This window comes from Passer montanus, unplaced genomic scaffold (assembly GCF_014805655.1).
Source record: "Passer montanus isolate IOZ18808 unplaced genomic scaffold, ASM1480565v1 scaffold1, whole genome shotgun sequence".
NCBI lineage: Eukaryota > Metazoa > Chordata > Aves > Passeriformes > Passeridae > Passer > Passer montanus.
The window spans coordinates 5,244,988-5,259,998 of NW_024356504.1; the positions used below are offsets into that span (position 1 = coordinate 5,244,988).

Here is a 15,011-nt window from a genome sequence, read left to right on the forward strand (position 1 = left end):
CTCCCTGGGGAGCATTACAGAGTAATCACATGAATCTGCTTCACTTTCTGACTGAAGTAGTCACCTCCGTGGCAGAACTGGAGCAAACCACAGCTGTGCAGTAACATCTTCAACAGGCACAACTGTTTGCAGAGTAAACATTTGCCTATAACCTTACTGCAGACAGAGTATGTTAACAAAAGGAATGCTTCTACAAGCTTAGCTGCAGCACTTTCCTCACAAACACAAGGCTTCATTAGCTCAAATTCTGCGCTACCTCTGCACGTGGACGAGCCTGCACCACCAGCACAATTTTTCATTGCTCCTCATTGTTTCAGACAGCTCAACTGAAAGAGCTTAAATTGCTGGTCTGAGGAATACCTTCACAACATTGCTTTAAACACATACTGCAGTGCTCCCACACTGATGGAATAACAAGCACAGTCCGACAGTTACAAACATCTGGATTCATGGGTCCATAACCAAAGCAGTAATAGTGTTCGCCTGCCAGGGTTTTGCAGGCATTCTTCTTTGTGTCAGACTCCAGACCCTGGCGTTGGCAACACTCTGCAGGGTGAAATTAGCCCAAGATGTGGCAGTAATGAAAGGGACAAATGCAGTTCTTAGGAAGCAGAAAAATCCTGTATTAAACCAAACCACTCACACATCTTCATTCCATTTGTTCTTAGTCCACATACTTTGGGAGTGTTATTTTAAAATACATAATTTCAAAATTAACTACTCATAAACCATCAACCTATTTGCAAGTCTAGGAGAGGCTACAAACAGCAAAATCATCAACTGCCACCTTTTGTAGTACTGCTCAAGAAATCACATTAGTATGTATTAGCATACAAGGCCTGAAAAAGAAATAAGAATCAATAGTGTAATCCCTGTTAAGGAAAATCTTTCCAAGAGACCTATAAGGTCAGGCACTCACTGGCTAGAGGATGAGACAGAGCAGTGAGCCTTTGGGGTGATCCAAGCAGCTCTCCTTCAGCAGTAAGTCCCATTTCCCAGCAGCTACAAAGAAAGCAAGTTGCTTCTCTGACCAGTGCTCCAAGGCATGTGTTTTGCCTGGCCTTTCCACTTTACTTTTTTCTTTTTAACCATCTGTTTTCAAATATCTGATTTTCACTTTAGTAAAGAGAAAAGATTAAAGCCAATTTACAGCACAGGGTATAAAAGACTACATTCTCCTGCTTGCCTGGGAAAGATGCACTATTTGAACTCACCACTTTTTAAACCACATGAATTAAGCTCTGAGTGGATACACTGAATTTGGTGTTTGCATTCATTTCCTGCAAAGTTTACACTAAAGTGGATTTGCTGTAAATGGGCTGTAAACTATAAACTAAGCTGACATGAGTGTTATTAAATAGAACTTCAGAAACTTTTCCACAAAGAAGAACAATATTTAATTTAGGAATGGAAATGTGGAAGAGTGAGCAAAGGAAACTGGGAATACACATTTTTGTTATTGTAGATCAGCAGGGCAGCCAGGAACAGCTGAAGGAAGCTGCTATCAATCACAGCACCCCTGGGAACAGCCCCACTTGTACCATCCCTAAAATCCAGGAAATACAATGAGAGCTGGAGACAGCAGTGCCCTGCTCCACCTGAGCTGCAGGTCTCAACAGCAGCCTCAGACAAAACCTTAACTGCAGAGCAGTGACCTCTGATCTAAACAGTTTTATGCTATGAGCTGAAAATAGTTATTCCAGATATGCCAAACTTATTTAAGAGCATCTCTGCAGCCCAGATTTACCATGCACTATATACAAAATCTTTGCAGCATTTACCTGAGAGTCTGTAACAGTGGGGTTTGGCACACTTCCACACCTTGAAGTATATATAAGTGCTTGGCCATGGTTTGAAACTGAGCTGCCTAGGAGCAATAGGGCCAAGATCTTTTTAGCTTTGCTTTATGCTATTAAAAGCACAAAAGAAATTAAATACAGCACACTGCATCAAGTAGCACAGCTTTGAGTTAAGATGGCAAAAGCAAGAAAAAATGGAATCAGATACCTGTCCTCAGTTTACCTGTGTCCTAGAGCTATGGTGTATGTTGGACAGTAAATGACTTGGACTTTTCTGTAGAACAGGAGAAAACATGAGTGGAAAGCAGCACTTAATTTTTCTCCATCTTTAGTGGCCTAAGACTGAACTGAATTTTATTGGTTTTGATGCTTTCTCTTTCTTGAAAATCACAGGAATTTAGTACTACTGCATGTTAAGGAGTAAAGCTATCAGCATGTAGATATTAAGTTTTATAGCTGGTACCCCCGAGATGCAGCTCGTATTCACTGCTCACAAATGTGACAGCATGATACATGACAACATGATTTTTTCAACAGTTCATTGTCCAATTAACAGAATCAGAAATCAATCCTTACTGTTGAGACAGGCAAGCAAAAAACTACTCTTTAGTCAGTTTTACCGTGCCTGTCATTCTGCTATCCCAGTGCCTAAAACAGAAGTCAGTGCGCAGCCCAGGCCTGCTCACCATACCCAGGAACGGGGCTTTCTTGGGTGCTGGCATTTTTATAAAGCAGATGTTACAGCAATGGATGTGACTGCAGGAAAAACAACTGCTGGGGAAATCTACACCTTTTTTGCATGAGAATCACAGTGCAGCCAGTCGGTGTCATTCTAAAGTAGCTAAATCAGCCTCGGGTCACTCCCACGGGGTGACTCTGGGCAGTTGCACTAGCAGGTGAGAAGTGGCAGCAGATATCAGTGTTTAACATGATATGAGAGAGCTCAACATATTTGTACTTCAGTATTTGTACTGCATCATGTTAAAGTAACATTTAACATTTTATATGTGCCATTACTGCATTTTAAAAATTGCTAATTTTTCATTACTTATGTAACTGAGTAAGCAGAAGGACTATCAGCATCCAAGAGCATTAGTTGCCAATTGTATTCTTGTGAAGTTTGCAATATGTGGACTGCAAATAAGATTGTGCTCTAGAACTGGAAAAGAAACAACTGTACATGGAAAACTGGTTTTGGGAGAACTTAGACACCAGGTTTTTATTTTTAAAGCACATGTGAATATACCCAAATTATACAGGCTTTTGAATTTTTTTTACAATAAATGCAATTAGTAGCATCCTGCTGTTTGTTGCATGATGAGCAGTGCAGAGGTCTCATCAGCCTGCTGTATCTGGCTGTAGCCTAATCTGTGCTATACACCCCATAAGAAAGTAAAAGTGCCAACTGTTTCTGCACATAACACACAGCTGCATTTACTTCTTGGTACCAGAAAGGCTACTTCTAACAAGTCAGTTTCAGTGGAACAGTAAATACTTTGGGCACTGAAACTCTGTTCAAACTGTTTATCATGAATACCCAGATCTCCTGTTACAGAAGCTTGTTTCTCTTGTAGATTTTTTTTTTTTTTTGCCAAATGTAAAAATGCACTTGTCATAAAGTTTTTACTGAGTAAATCCACTAAATTCCTCTTAAAAATACCTATGGGAACAGAACAGACTTCCTCAATGGCAAAAAATTTCCCATTTTTATCCTACTCTCTGTAGGAAAGAAACTTGAACAATTTTGGACACATTGGGGGGTTTTCATCATTCTCAACATAATTCCTGGGCATCTGGCTGTACCAGCTCACAAGCAAAATGCTCTGCAATACTCTTGTGCTAATATGAGAGGAACAGGCTTTGCCAGGGAGCCAAGTATCAGATAGTGCTGCAGAGTGTGAAAGCTTCTCTTCTAAAAGCTGTAACTTGCTGTACCCGAAACTGCTACAATTATCTTTTTGGCAACTGTAAGCAAAGCGACAGGGTTCTATTTCATTTAAATACTTTCTCTTCTGCCATGCCCCTTTGATGGTCCAAATATAAAGTGCAGGACCAACACAGAACTAGATCCCAGTAATTTATTTAAAGTTATCTAAAGCAGTTATTTAAAACCAAACCAAATGCTTCTCCCCACAAAAAAACCCCAGCAAAACAACAAAAACAAAAAACCAAAAAACCATCACAAATCCCAAACCCTAATCAAACAGAGCCACTGACCCTACATGCAAATACATCAGACTGCCACAGGCAATCTACAGCACAGTCCTCAGGACAAAACGTCTTCACCACAAATTCAATAAAACAGTGCTCTAGTTTAGCCCCTGTGCTCATGCATTAGTGAGACAGAGGAGCAGCTCATATTTTATCAAATTCACAAAACATCCACCAACTATTCAAAAGCCAAACAATTCCAACACAGAATCAGAAAGAATTTCCAGCATTTTTAAAAAACATGTACATGGCTCAGTGTTACACGAGTTATTAAGATACCTTCCAGTCAGAAGTCTTACTGAGATGCCTCAAATGAAAGCAACATTATTTAAAGCTAGCTTTACTGCAAATCTGAACACTGGATGATCACAGCTAATGACAATTTTTATGCATCCTTTAAACAAAAGTAAAACATGCAAAAGATTTAAAGAAATCAGCTAACTGTGCTACTATCTAACTTTTCTACAGATCAAGTGCTTCAATTCCAAACCACCACTTTAAAACTAAATCACTCAGCCTTCCATGCTTAAAATTTCATTTCCTAAAACCAAACAAAAGTGCATCCCATGTTGGGAACTTCCTTAAAAATATTCTTTATCAAGAGACTGCAACTTAGACCAACAGACACATAAATTTAGAGGCAACACTTCAGTTTATCTGTTAAACAACATACTAAAAGAAAGCATATAAAAATCACATACAGTTCTTTACTTCAGAATTTAAAGATCACTCTAGAAACTCAGCGCTCAAAAACCCAATTCAAACTACATGCAGACATTAAGTTGAAAGCTTCAGCATATTTTGACATTCATATAATTAATGTTTCACAAAGGTAGTGACCAGCTATGAACAACAAACAGAACAGATTTCACTGCGTACATCAATCACTAATGACTACACCTCCAACATGCAAACAAAATATCAAACTTCAGTTTCAAACGTTTTGTGTGCTTGTTCAATTCTCTGTATGCAATTTCTGTCTAACAGTCACCCGTCGTAAACACTAAGTTTGCCTTTTGTTAACCCGAGCACATTAATTTCCTACCACCGACCACAATTTAAGAAGCCATTACATACCTGCAGTTAGGAGGAGGATCAAGGGTTATTTCAGCTAGCTCCTTCTGGATTCTGTTGGTGAAATGAGAACAGACACAAAGCATTTGAGATAGTCTATAGAATAAATCAGGGAATTACACTGCCCTCTACCACCATGCAGTTAAATGCAAGATTGGCTTTGCCTTCAGTAATGCTAACATGGCTGCTTCCTCTTTGTTCTCAGAGGCATAACCCAAATCCCACAGCTGAGAAACTTTGCAGCTTTTTTCCTGCTCCATGCTGCATGTAAACAGAACACTTACAGCTGAGCTGGGTAGAAATTTCCCACAACTATTCAGAAAAGTAACTCTTTTTCACATCCGAGCACTTTTTACCAGGGAGATTTTCTTTTCAAGCTAATATGCAAATGAGGCAGGGGTGGGGGGGGAGCCTGCACAGGCAGATTTGACAATGACTTTAAACCAGACCTACAGGACCTGTGACTGAGGCTCAAATGAAGCATGCTGGCAGCAGACACACTCTTTTCACAATATTTTACCTATTACTTTGCAGTGTGTTTAAAAAGTGGATTTGCAGATCTGCCAGGCTGTCTGTTACTGGAATAATCTCTCTGGATCAACTTTGCCTCTCTTCATATCTTCTGCTGCCTTTCCTCCTGCAACCTTATACAGTAGCTGTATTTATGTGATAAAAATTGATACAATAACTTGAAATAATCTGTGCATAACTTTACTCTATTACAAACATTCACAAGGAGTTAAGATCTGAAAAATGAGTACTGAAAACTTCCTGTCAATTTAAATTTATTCAGGTACATAAAAGGTGCAATTTCAAAACACACATGGTTAACTCCTCTTAAAAAGATCAAGGCTTCTCTTCACAAAAGGACCCGTAAGAGCAATACTGTGAATTTCATGCAAATAGCAGGTGTTAAAAGGTGAGCTAACAGAAACTGCTCTGGATGTCCTTGCATTAATACCAATAAGCTCAGTCAGCCTACTGAACTATCTGAGATGCATGGAATTAGACTTGCAACAATTAAATGAAGAGAGTATGGGAAAACTCTGTGTCACAAACCTGTATCTTAGGCTTGTCAAATAAAGACAAGTAACAACAAACTACAAGTGCTACATAGTAGTTGCAAAACTTTTTTCTCCTTAGCCAGTCCTATTTCAAACCAAGTTCAAAAGTCATCAAAGCCATGTAGCCACGCTCTGCAACAATTTTAACATATTTCAAAAAGAATTGACTAAGTTTAAATCCAATACAAGATTACTGAAGTGTTCATAAAAGTCAGAACTACAACAGTCATGCTGAATAAGCAAAATTTGAAGCTACTACAGCTATTTTACAACTTTTCTTGTTATAGGATACTTGTAAATGTTTTCAAAGAAAAGCAACTCCAGGGAAAGAACTGGAAAGTTATGTTTCATCTCCAAAGACAGCTGGAATTAAAGAATTTAAAGTTTGAGTATCTCACACAGCTGATCTTTGAGAAAATTACCAGAGCATACATTTTGAGAGCCAGACTGCCAATAAACTTATATGCAAATGAAACCAATGCAACCAATATAACTAAACAAGCTTTCTGAAGATTCTCATATTCAAAGGTAGAGGCTGCTACCTGTAGAACGTCACAGTTTAAATCCACAGATCCTAAGGGAGAAAACTCACCTAAGTTTCTCCCAGGAGAATGGCAGAATGAACCCATTCCTTCAAGGTGCATAAGGCTCTCCTGTGCATCATCATGAAAAGCTCTCATAAGACCCAGAGAAGTCATTGGGGTTTTATGACTTCTTTAATTAGGCAGCATTGCCTGTCATCAGTCTGACCATAATAAAATACTCCAGGAGGACTCCACCCTATACCAATCAGGCATGGAAACCTAACTCAGGAAAAAAAGCGCCAAAGCTCTCTCACACATTTTTGCAAATACAGAACATACCTAGGTGCCCCCTCCCAGTCAGCCTGTAAGTTATCAAGCTCTGTACCAACTCTTCAAAAGACATAGGGCCATTCTATGTAACTGTTACCCCAACAAGTCTTGGATTAATTAAAACACTGCTTAGCAGGCTCTTGTCAACTACCAAAGTTGGTAGTTCACTCCCTTCCACACAGCTTTACAAGAAGAATGACTCTGCCCCAACAAGTGCAGGGCAAGTACTGTGACTCCAAATGCTGCACAACAATACTGCAGGATGTTCCACTCCCTCACCTTTTTGCACTAGTAGATAGCTTAGCAGTAGTTTTGCTGGATAATTTGGTGTTCTTCTTCTGCTGGGTGGCAGAGGGTTTTCGTTCTTCTTGCTCTTCAGGTTCAGGTGCAGGCGGATCCCTCTGATCAGCATCTGAACTACCACTGCTGGTACTTGGACTTTCATCGTCTGACCTCTGCCTATCACTGGACATCGTGGGGAACTTTTTGGGGAAAGAAAAGAGGCTGAGTTAATACACAAGGAAGGACTCTCTCTTGTCATTCCCCAAGTTCCACTCACCTCTGCCTACCACTGGGCATCATGCGGAACTTTTTTGGGGAAGAAAAGAGGGAGAGTTCATACAACAGGCAGGACTCTCTCTTGGCGTTCCCCAAGTTCCAGAAAACTTTGAATAGGTGACAAGTCAGTTTCAGTGAGAAACGAATCAAAATATACTTCCTTGTCTCATACCCGAGGACTGGAGTTTGACAGCTACAAAGCAATATTTACACTTCTGAAAATACATATATTTCCAATTTTTAAACCCACTCACATTTTTTTCATACTTTAAACAATATGCCAATTGTCGACTTTGTTCTAAGACATGAGACAGATTTAGCAGGGTACTTAGGCAATGAACATTAATAACTTATGACACACCGTAAATAACAGACCTCACTGAAAATGTTTTTTAAAAAGTCACTAATAACCTGTAAATATTTACACTGGAGCAGAGCATTTTATTGGGTCCAAACGCCAGACCCCCCCCTCTTTCCCTCTCTCCGAGAAAATACACTGCCAGTAACACTTGGGTTAATTTCAGATGGAAATGTACACTTGCTCTGAGCATTTAAAGGGCTGGCACAGGGGGGAACGAGGTTTGCTTTTTTATTGGTGGTAGCCTTTTTTTAGTAAGGGGAAAAGCCCCGCGACGCATTTAAAGCCACTGGGGTAGCAGCAGCCCCGGTTATTTACATGGCCAGCAGCGAGAACTGCATTTGGCCACCACAGAGCTGCCGGAGGGGGAAGAAGCATAATTCAAACTGCACCTTCTGCACAGCTCTCCCCGCCGCCGCTCCCCGCGCAGCTCCGCCAGGCAGACCGACATTTTTCCGCCGATCGGGAAAAGCGGGGGGGGGGGAAGAAGGAGGGGGCTGCCCCGGCGGCCGGGGGGGCCCGAGGAGGAGCGGCGGGAGCTGCGGCAGGGCTGGATCCAGGCGGCCGCCCGGCCGCGCTTTGTGGGGAGCGCCAGCCCGCCTCGGCTCGCCTCGCCGGGCAAGGACAAAGCGGCGGCCCGGGAATGGCGGGGGCGATCGGCCCTCGATGGCCGTTCGGGCCGGCCCGGCGGCACCCGCAGCCGTAGCTGAGCCCGGCTCCCGAGGGGCTCCAGCCTCCGGGCCCCCGCGGGACTCGCCGGGCCGGTGCCCAGCAACGGCGGTGCCGGGGGCCGTGCGGTCTGCAGAGCGCTCGGCCCCGGAGCCTCGCACCTCGCACGGCTCGGCTCGTGCCTTGCGGCCCGTGTCAGGGCCGGGACGCACTCGTGAGGGACCCTTGGTGGTTCCTTACCCGCCGCCACAAACGCCTGCCCTTGGCACTTTGTCGCACATGGGAACTGGAAAAACACCGGCCACCCTTGCAGCCTCACCGCTCCAATAGAAGTGTTAGCATCAAAACCAGCACACCAAATCACAACTGTTTTGTAGAGGAAAGGGGACAATTGATGGCAATTGTGGTGTCACAGAAGGGTGGTGTGGTATGGAGATGCAGTTTGTTTTCTGATCCGTTCCAAGTGCACCGTGGTGGCGTGCACTGGAACAGCTTCTCACGCTGTCTGCCCAAAGCAATCCACCAATTTCCAGAATGTAAATACTCCAATCTTAGAGCCTGATCATGCTGACATTAAAGTCCGCTTTCTTTATAAAAGATCTTATCTGTGAAAAGTAGATGAGGTTGAGGTGGTGAATAACTGCCTTCTGCAGGGGAGAAATTAACAAGTGCTATAAATGTTTGTGAAATTTACCTGAAATCTCAAGACTAACAGTTGCTGTCCAGCACAAGGGTTTTTGCCTGGATAGCTTTCATCATCAACAGCCTAATGACTTAAAACTACTGTGTTTTCTTAGCTTGTGCAAGATCAAGGGCTCAGAGAGCATATACCATGCTCTAGAGGGAGTAAACAATTGGTGTGTCAAGGAATATCCTTCACTGGAGTTAGCTGAAGTAAACTCAGTTGAAAAGTATGCTGAAGATTTGGCAGGAAAGTTGAATGATATGATGTGGGGGAACACTGGAGGTTTGTTTGTTAAAGTAGGCTATAGAGAATTCCCAGCTCACCACTACAGGCAATTTGCCCCTGAGGTATGCTGTAGAAAATTCCTAGCATAAACAGTATCTGGCATGATGAGCAATCTGGGCATAATTAGTAAAAGGAAAACACAGCAATATCAAAAATCTATCAGTCAGCACTGAGAGCCTTTCCCCCTCCTCTCCTCCCATTCTGTTGATGATGTTCAAGACAAAGCTTGCTGGAACTTTGAAAGTCAGATGAAAATTACTTCAGGTGAAAAAAAAGTAGCAGAAGAATGTATGTCTAGAGAAGGAAAGTAAGTAGATTGAACAAGAGGTGTACACACCACATCAGCTACTACATCTGTGGCTTTTGTGGCTTTCAGGATACAAAGTGAAAATTAAGAAAGCCCATTTAATTGAAACTAACAAAAAAACTATTATAGATTTTATTTTTTCCCAGCATTTTTTTTACTATATTAAAATGAATTTACTACAGCAATGTGTGCACATAACAGATATTTATTTCATTGAATATTCATTCATTTGACATCAGGTCTCAAAGGATGACACTTTGTTCTTATGAGGTTGTATGTTCCTTGGGTGTGTTTGTTATTCACAGAAAGAAAGGGTTCTTTCTTTCTGTGTTGTCATCCACAGAAAGAAGGCTGCACTGAAAGGTACAGTATGAAGGAGAGGGAAAAATGCCAATTTTAGTAGCCATTGTTACAAATCTACATCTCTGTGACTTTTCATATGCCTCGTAATCTGAGTTCAGTGTAATTTTAACTGATGTAGAGAATAATGAATGTGTTTTCTCTGTCAGTTTATTGTGTGCTCAAATTGTGGAAGTGCAGCTGGCATTGCAGAGCCTTCCCAAGGAAATCCTGGGCACTCAGGTTCAGGCCTATATTTTTTTCCCAGTTGCCTTTCTTGTTTGTGTTTTGTTGCTTTTGTGTTCTTTGGGTTATTTTTTTAGAAGCCCCGTTTGCAAAGGTGGTAGATGTTTTTTGGGTTTTTTTTTTCCAGAAGCCCAGTGTCTTTTTGGATCTGTCTCCCTCCCTGTTCTGTCAGAGCACAGATATGAAGTTTCTGTTAGCACACAGAGGTTGAACAGCTGCCTTGGACTGCACAGACACCTGAATTTATTTTTTTAGGTTTAGGAATTCACTCCTGCATCTGACATGAAGTTCTTAGATAGCAAACAATGGGACCAAAACTAGGTGAAAAACATTTTGATCTCCTGGTCCCAACCATTTTAAGGACACACAGGTGCTAAAATAAGGCCAGCATATATTTTTTATGATTAAGAGCAGCTCAACTGAAAATTCTACTTAATGTTTACAGTTGTGTACTTCATCTTTTTTATTACAAAGTCATAGTTTCCTGACAGGAAATTCATCACTTAGAAATGCATCTTTCTGTCCTAAGTGTATTCCCATTCCAGGTTGTGTTAAAGCTCCTGTTGGACCCCTACTACAGTGCTACAGATAGATAGGGACAAGCTGCAGAACCAGGAAATGAACAATTTTTATATTTTTTTTAAGCAGGTGGGGTAAAATTTAGATTTTGGTTGTTTGTAAGTAATGTCACAGTAGCAGCTAGTGCTCCTTGTAATGTAGCTCTTTTTCAAATATTCAGTGTATCTTGCCCCAAGATAATTAACAGTTTTAACAGAGAGTTGTAGGAAGGCAGATGATGCAAAAATCTTGGGCCAAGAAGGGATGTAGTGACTTACAGGAGGGAGTACAGGAAGCCCACAGTACCTGCAGCTCATCCTGTTGTGCCTTCACCATAACTTTTGATTATTGATTTGACATTGTGATGCTGTGGATTCTTTAGGGTTTATGAAGGAAAAATAAGCCCCTAAAGAACAATGTCCCTCCTTCATTTGTGTTCTCAAGAATTTACAAGAACAGCAGAGGTAAGTTTTTTGAGAAATAAAGGCAACGTGGCAGTGGACAGGAACCAGCCATTAGAGAGCCATGTCCTGGTGCCTTTGTCAGCTGGTGTTTAGCCCATCTGTTGGTTTTGTGTTGCCACCTTACAAAGTTTGGCATGGGAATATGGGGGAGGAAGGATTGGAAGGGGGCTGGGAGGAAGAGATGAAGGCAAGAGCCAGAACACTGCTGTGCTTCAATTGTTCTTGTTTGAAGAATGACTTTTTGGAGGCTGCTGTAGCTCAGCAATAATCTCGAGACTGCTGTAATGCAGCCAGTCATGAGGCCTGGAACTTGGGCTTCTTACAGGACTTTTCAGAATATCTTTCCTTCTCTGAAGCCTTACATGCTTGAATAGAATCAGGAGAATTTTGCTGACATTTTTTTAACACGGGAGTTAGCTGTTTAGCTAGGATTCTTTATAATATTGAATACTGCTGTATCTAAATCCACAGAAAAATACTTAGCATGCACTAAAGCACTACATCTATTAATTAATCTTCATTGTAATCCTAAGAAGTAGACCGTAAGCCCTACTGTTCAGCATACATTGTGTTTGACAGTTGTATTTTACACACTGGAAGACTAAATGGCCAGTTGGCTACTGGTTTTTAATGGCAGATTAGCATTAGGTGCTTAAAAACATAACAGATAAATGCATGTTTTCAAAGCACAAAGTTATGTGGATGTGTTTGTTTACAGTGTTCACATGCAGTTCTTGTGTTCTGTTTTGTAAATTCTTTCCTTGTGTGTGGATTATTGATGCAAGGAAAAAAAACAGTGGTCCTTTGGAGTTCCTGTAGTCATTCATATTATTTCAGTGCTGTGCATGTCAAATGAGTATCAGTGCTTTAAAAAAACCCATACTTTATTTTTTGTTGAAAGCAGCTTGTATTCACCAGCATTTAATTGCTATAGTTTTCATTTTACTTGGAAAGCTTTAGGAAAAATGAGAAAAATTAGGGAAAATTAAGGTGGAATTGTTATTGGCTACTGAACAAAATTAATTCGACTAGGCCTAGTAAAATTTACACTTCCCTGTTACAAATAGAGATGTTCCATCCCTAAACTATCTCAGATTGAATTATGTGTAAGTCTACACACAAGCATATGTCTTAGTGCTATCTACAGACTGCTTAGATTGGAAACCTTTGGCTTCATAAAAGCTCTGGCTCCAAAAGACCAAAGTTAGAGTGAAAGCAGAAAGTGAATAGGCTGGTAGTAATCGAGCTGATATCCTTATTCATGTCAGCCAAGGGAAGGCAAGATAATTATAAAGCCAAATTCACCTGACCAAGTTGAGGTCAGAAAGAAACGTACACATGAGGCAGACATTATTCATAAGCTGATGGATGTTTTTATAGAAAAGTAATAATTAAAAAGTACCTGACTAAATTGGCCCATCCTGAGTGTGTTATTAAGAAAAAGGATCCTGGACAGCTCCTTATTGCCTCAGTCTGACTAACCTGTTTATTTCCCTGGGATTAGGTGAGTAAAAGGTTTCCTTCATAGCCTTTAGGGCTGGTGACAATTGCACAAATAGCTTTATCTGGTTTATCAGCATTTTGGCACTTCAGCCCCCATCAGGCTCTTCAAATTCTGACATCCCATCCAGGAAGGGACCTATCAGCATTTAAAGAAAATCTTACAGATTTCCTGAGAGCCATCACACCTTCTAGTGATGAGTCACAGTGCTTTACATTTGCCTGCCCGGAAAGCCAGAGACACTTCTGAAAGCACCCTAATTATAGGGTAAGGCCTCTACATATTTCCCATTATCATGTCTGCACTGTGTAAAGACTGGCTTGACTGATGCTGTTTTGCAATAAAGAAAAGCAATACCTTTTTTAGCCTATGAAGATCAGGATTACTAAAGACTCCTGTGGAGTAGCTTTGTGGCATCTTGCTTTTTTGACTAAGAACAAAAAATGATCTGCATTTGTGCACTCCCTTCATGTACAGGAGCCCTGATCTCCCACAAAGGGACAGGAAAGTCAAGTCAGGGCCCTATCATGATAAATCATCCCTGCAAATAACTGGGCAGGGCTGGTCTTCCACAGCCCTTCCTCAAGCATGCTGGGCAGTGTCTGCAATAGCAGAGGGCGCTGCAACTCCCAGCAGTTTCTTTTGTGCCCTGGTCAGTGAGACTTGTTCCTGTAGTGGGGACTTGTGTCCAGTGTTTCCAGTTGCAGCAGGAGAACGGATCTCCACCCATGGTGGTGGGGAGGGCTGAGACGGGAGGGCAGCCTCAGCTAAAGTGTTCTCATATGTTTGGTCTGCTGCTGGAGCAGTAGAGCCTGAGTGGTGAGGTCTCAAATAATGGCAGCTAAAGCCATTTAAAATGGAAAGTCAGGCCCTGGAAATATACTGGCAAAACTCAAGAGCAAGAAAGGATTGGATCCTCAGGGCAAGTGGAGGCCTTCTGTTTGTCATTCAACATGTTGAACTGTTTCTCTGAAATATTTGAGTGGTGAAGTGGTGCAAACTTAGAATTGAGCTGCTTTAATGTTACAGTAATTTTATCACCCCCTCTGTGTGATGTCAAGATGTGACTGTCTTCAAGTAGCTCATTTAGTAGCTCAACACCAGCCAGAAAACTTTGCGCAGGAAGGAAGTTGTGATTAGCAGGTGTGAGACCAGTCTGATTTTAGTCTTGTCCCATGGTTTCAACAACAAACTCTTCTTTGAGCTTTTGTTCCTTTTTGTAGTGAGAATTTCTGTTTTATAATTTGCAGCAGCACCCTCTTTCTGAGTGAGAACTGAACCAGGCGCTCTCCGGAGTCCTTCACTACTGCTCATGTGGCTGGGTGGCAGCTGAGAGATGAGCATCCTTCCTGGCCAGCCACTGTGCTGTTTCTCCTGTGCTCCCAGCAGAGAATAAGAGACCAAGGATGTTCTCTGTGCCCCTCTGGAGCACAGCTGCACTGCTGAATGAAGGTATTTCTCAAATTCTTTTTGTCCTAAGTAGCTTTTGTGCCGTTTCCCTACCTTCATTCACACGTATGTCAGCAGACTGACTTCTGTGTGTTTTCCAGTGCAGTAATCCCCACTGCTTCTGGAGTCCTCCTACACAATGCACTGTGGCATTACAGTTTGTACTTTGACTTACATTGTTTAATAAATATGTAAATTAACCTACTCCATCTCTTCAGGTAGGAGACTTGTATGACTTCACTTGTGTATCACAGAATATGCTATTCATGAAGATGGCACAGTGGGGCAGGAACTTGAGGTGGAAGTTTAAAAAACAATTAGCACAATGAAAGTGTCAGTTAAAGCCTAAATTTAAAGTATCTTAAGGTTTCCAACTGGAGTTGAGCTGAAATGATGCTCCTGTGCAACACTGGTGAGAAAGTGTAGGAAATGCAAGCTTAATTCATGCCAGCTCTGCTTGGATCAGACTACCTGTAGTATTGCCTATTCATACTGGAATTTCTAACAGTTATTGTTTACTACCATTTGGTATGTTTTCACTAATATTTAACGTGAATATTAACATACTGTGGTTTTATGAGTGCTTTTGG

General features: G+C 41.5%; 1 protein-coding gene across 1 annotated transcript in view; it reads right to left on the bottom strand.

Moving 5' to 3' along the window:
* Nucleotides 1–8,455, bottom strand: part of UBE2E3 (ubiquitin conjugating enzyme E2 E3) — a 55,247-nt gene extending 46,792 nt beyond the window's left edge. The window contains exons 1-3 of the mRNA XM_039696825.1: nucleotides 8,311–8,455; nucleotides 7,282–7,484; nucleotides 5,088–5,138 (exon numbers count right to left, since the gene is read on the bottom strand). Of these exons, the coding sequence (XP_039552759.1) occupies nucleotides 5,088–5,138; nucleotides 7,282–7,475 (245 nt within the window). The 5' untranslated portion in view covers nucleotides 7,476–7,484; nucleotides 8,311–8,455. The remainder of the gene's footprint in view (nucleotides 1–5,087; nucleotides 5,139–7,281; nucleotides 7,485–8,310) is intronic.
* Nucleotides 8,456–15,011: the final 6,556 nt, after the last annotated feature.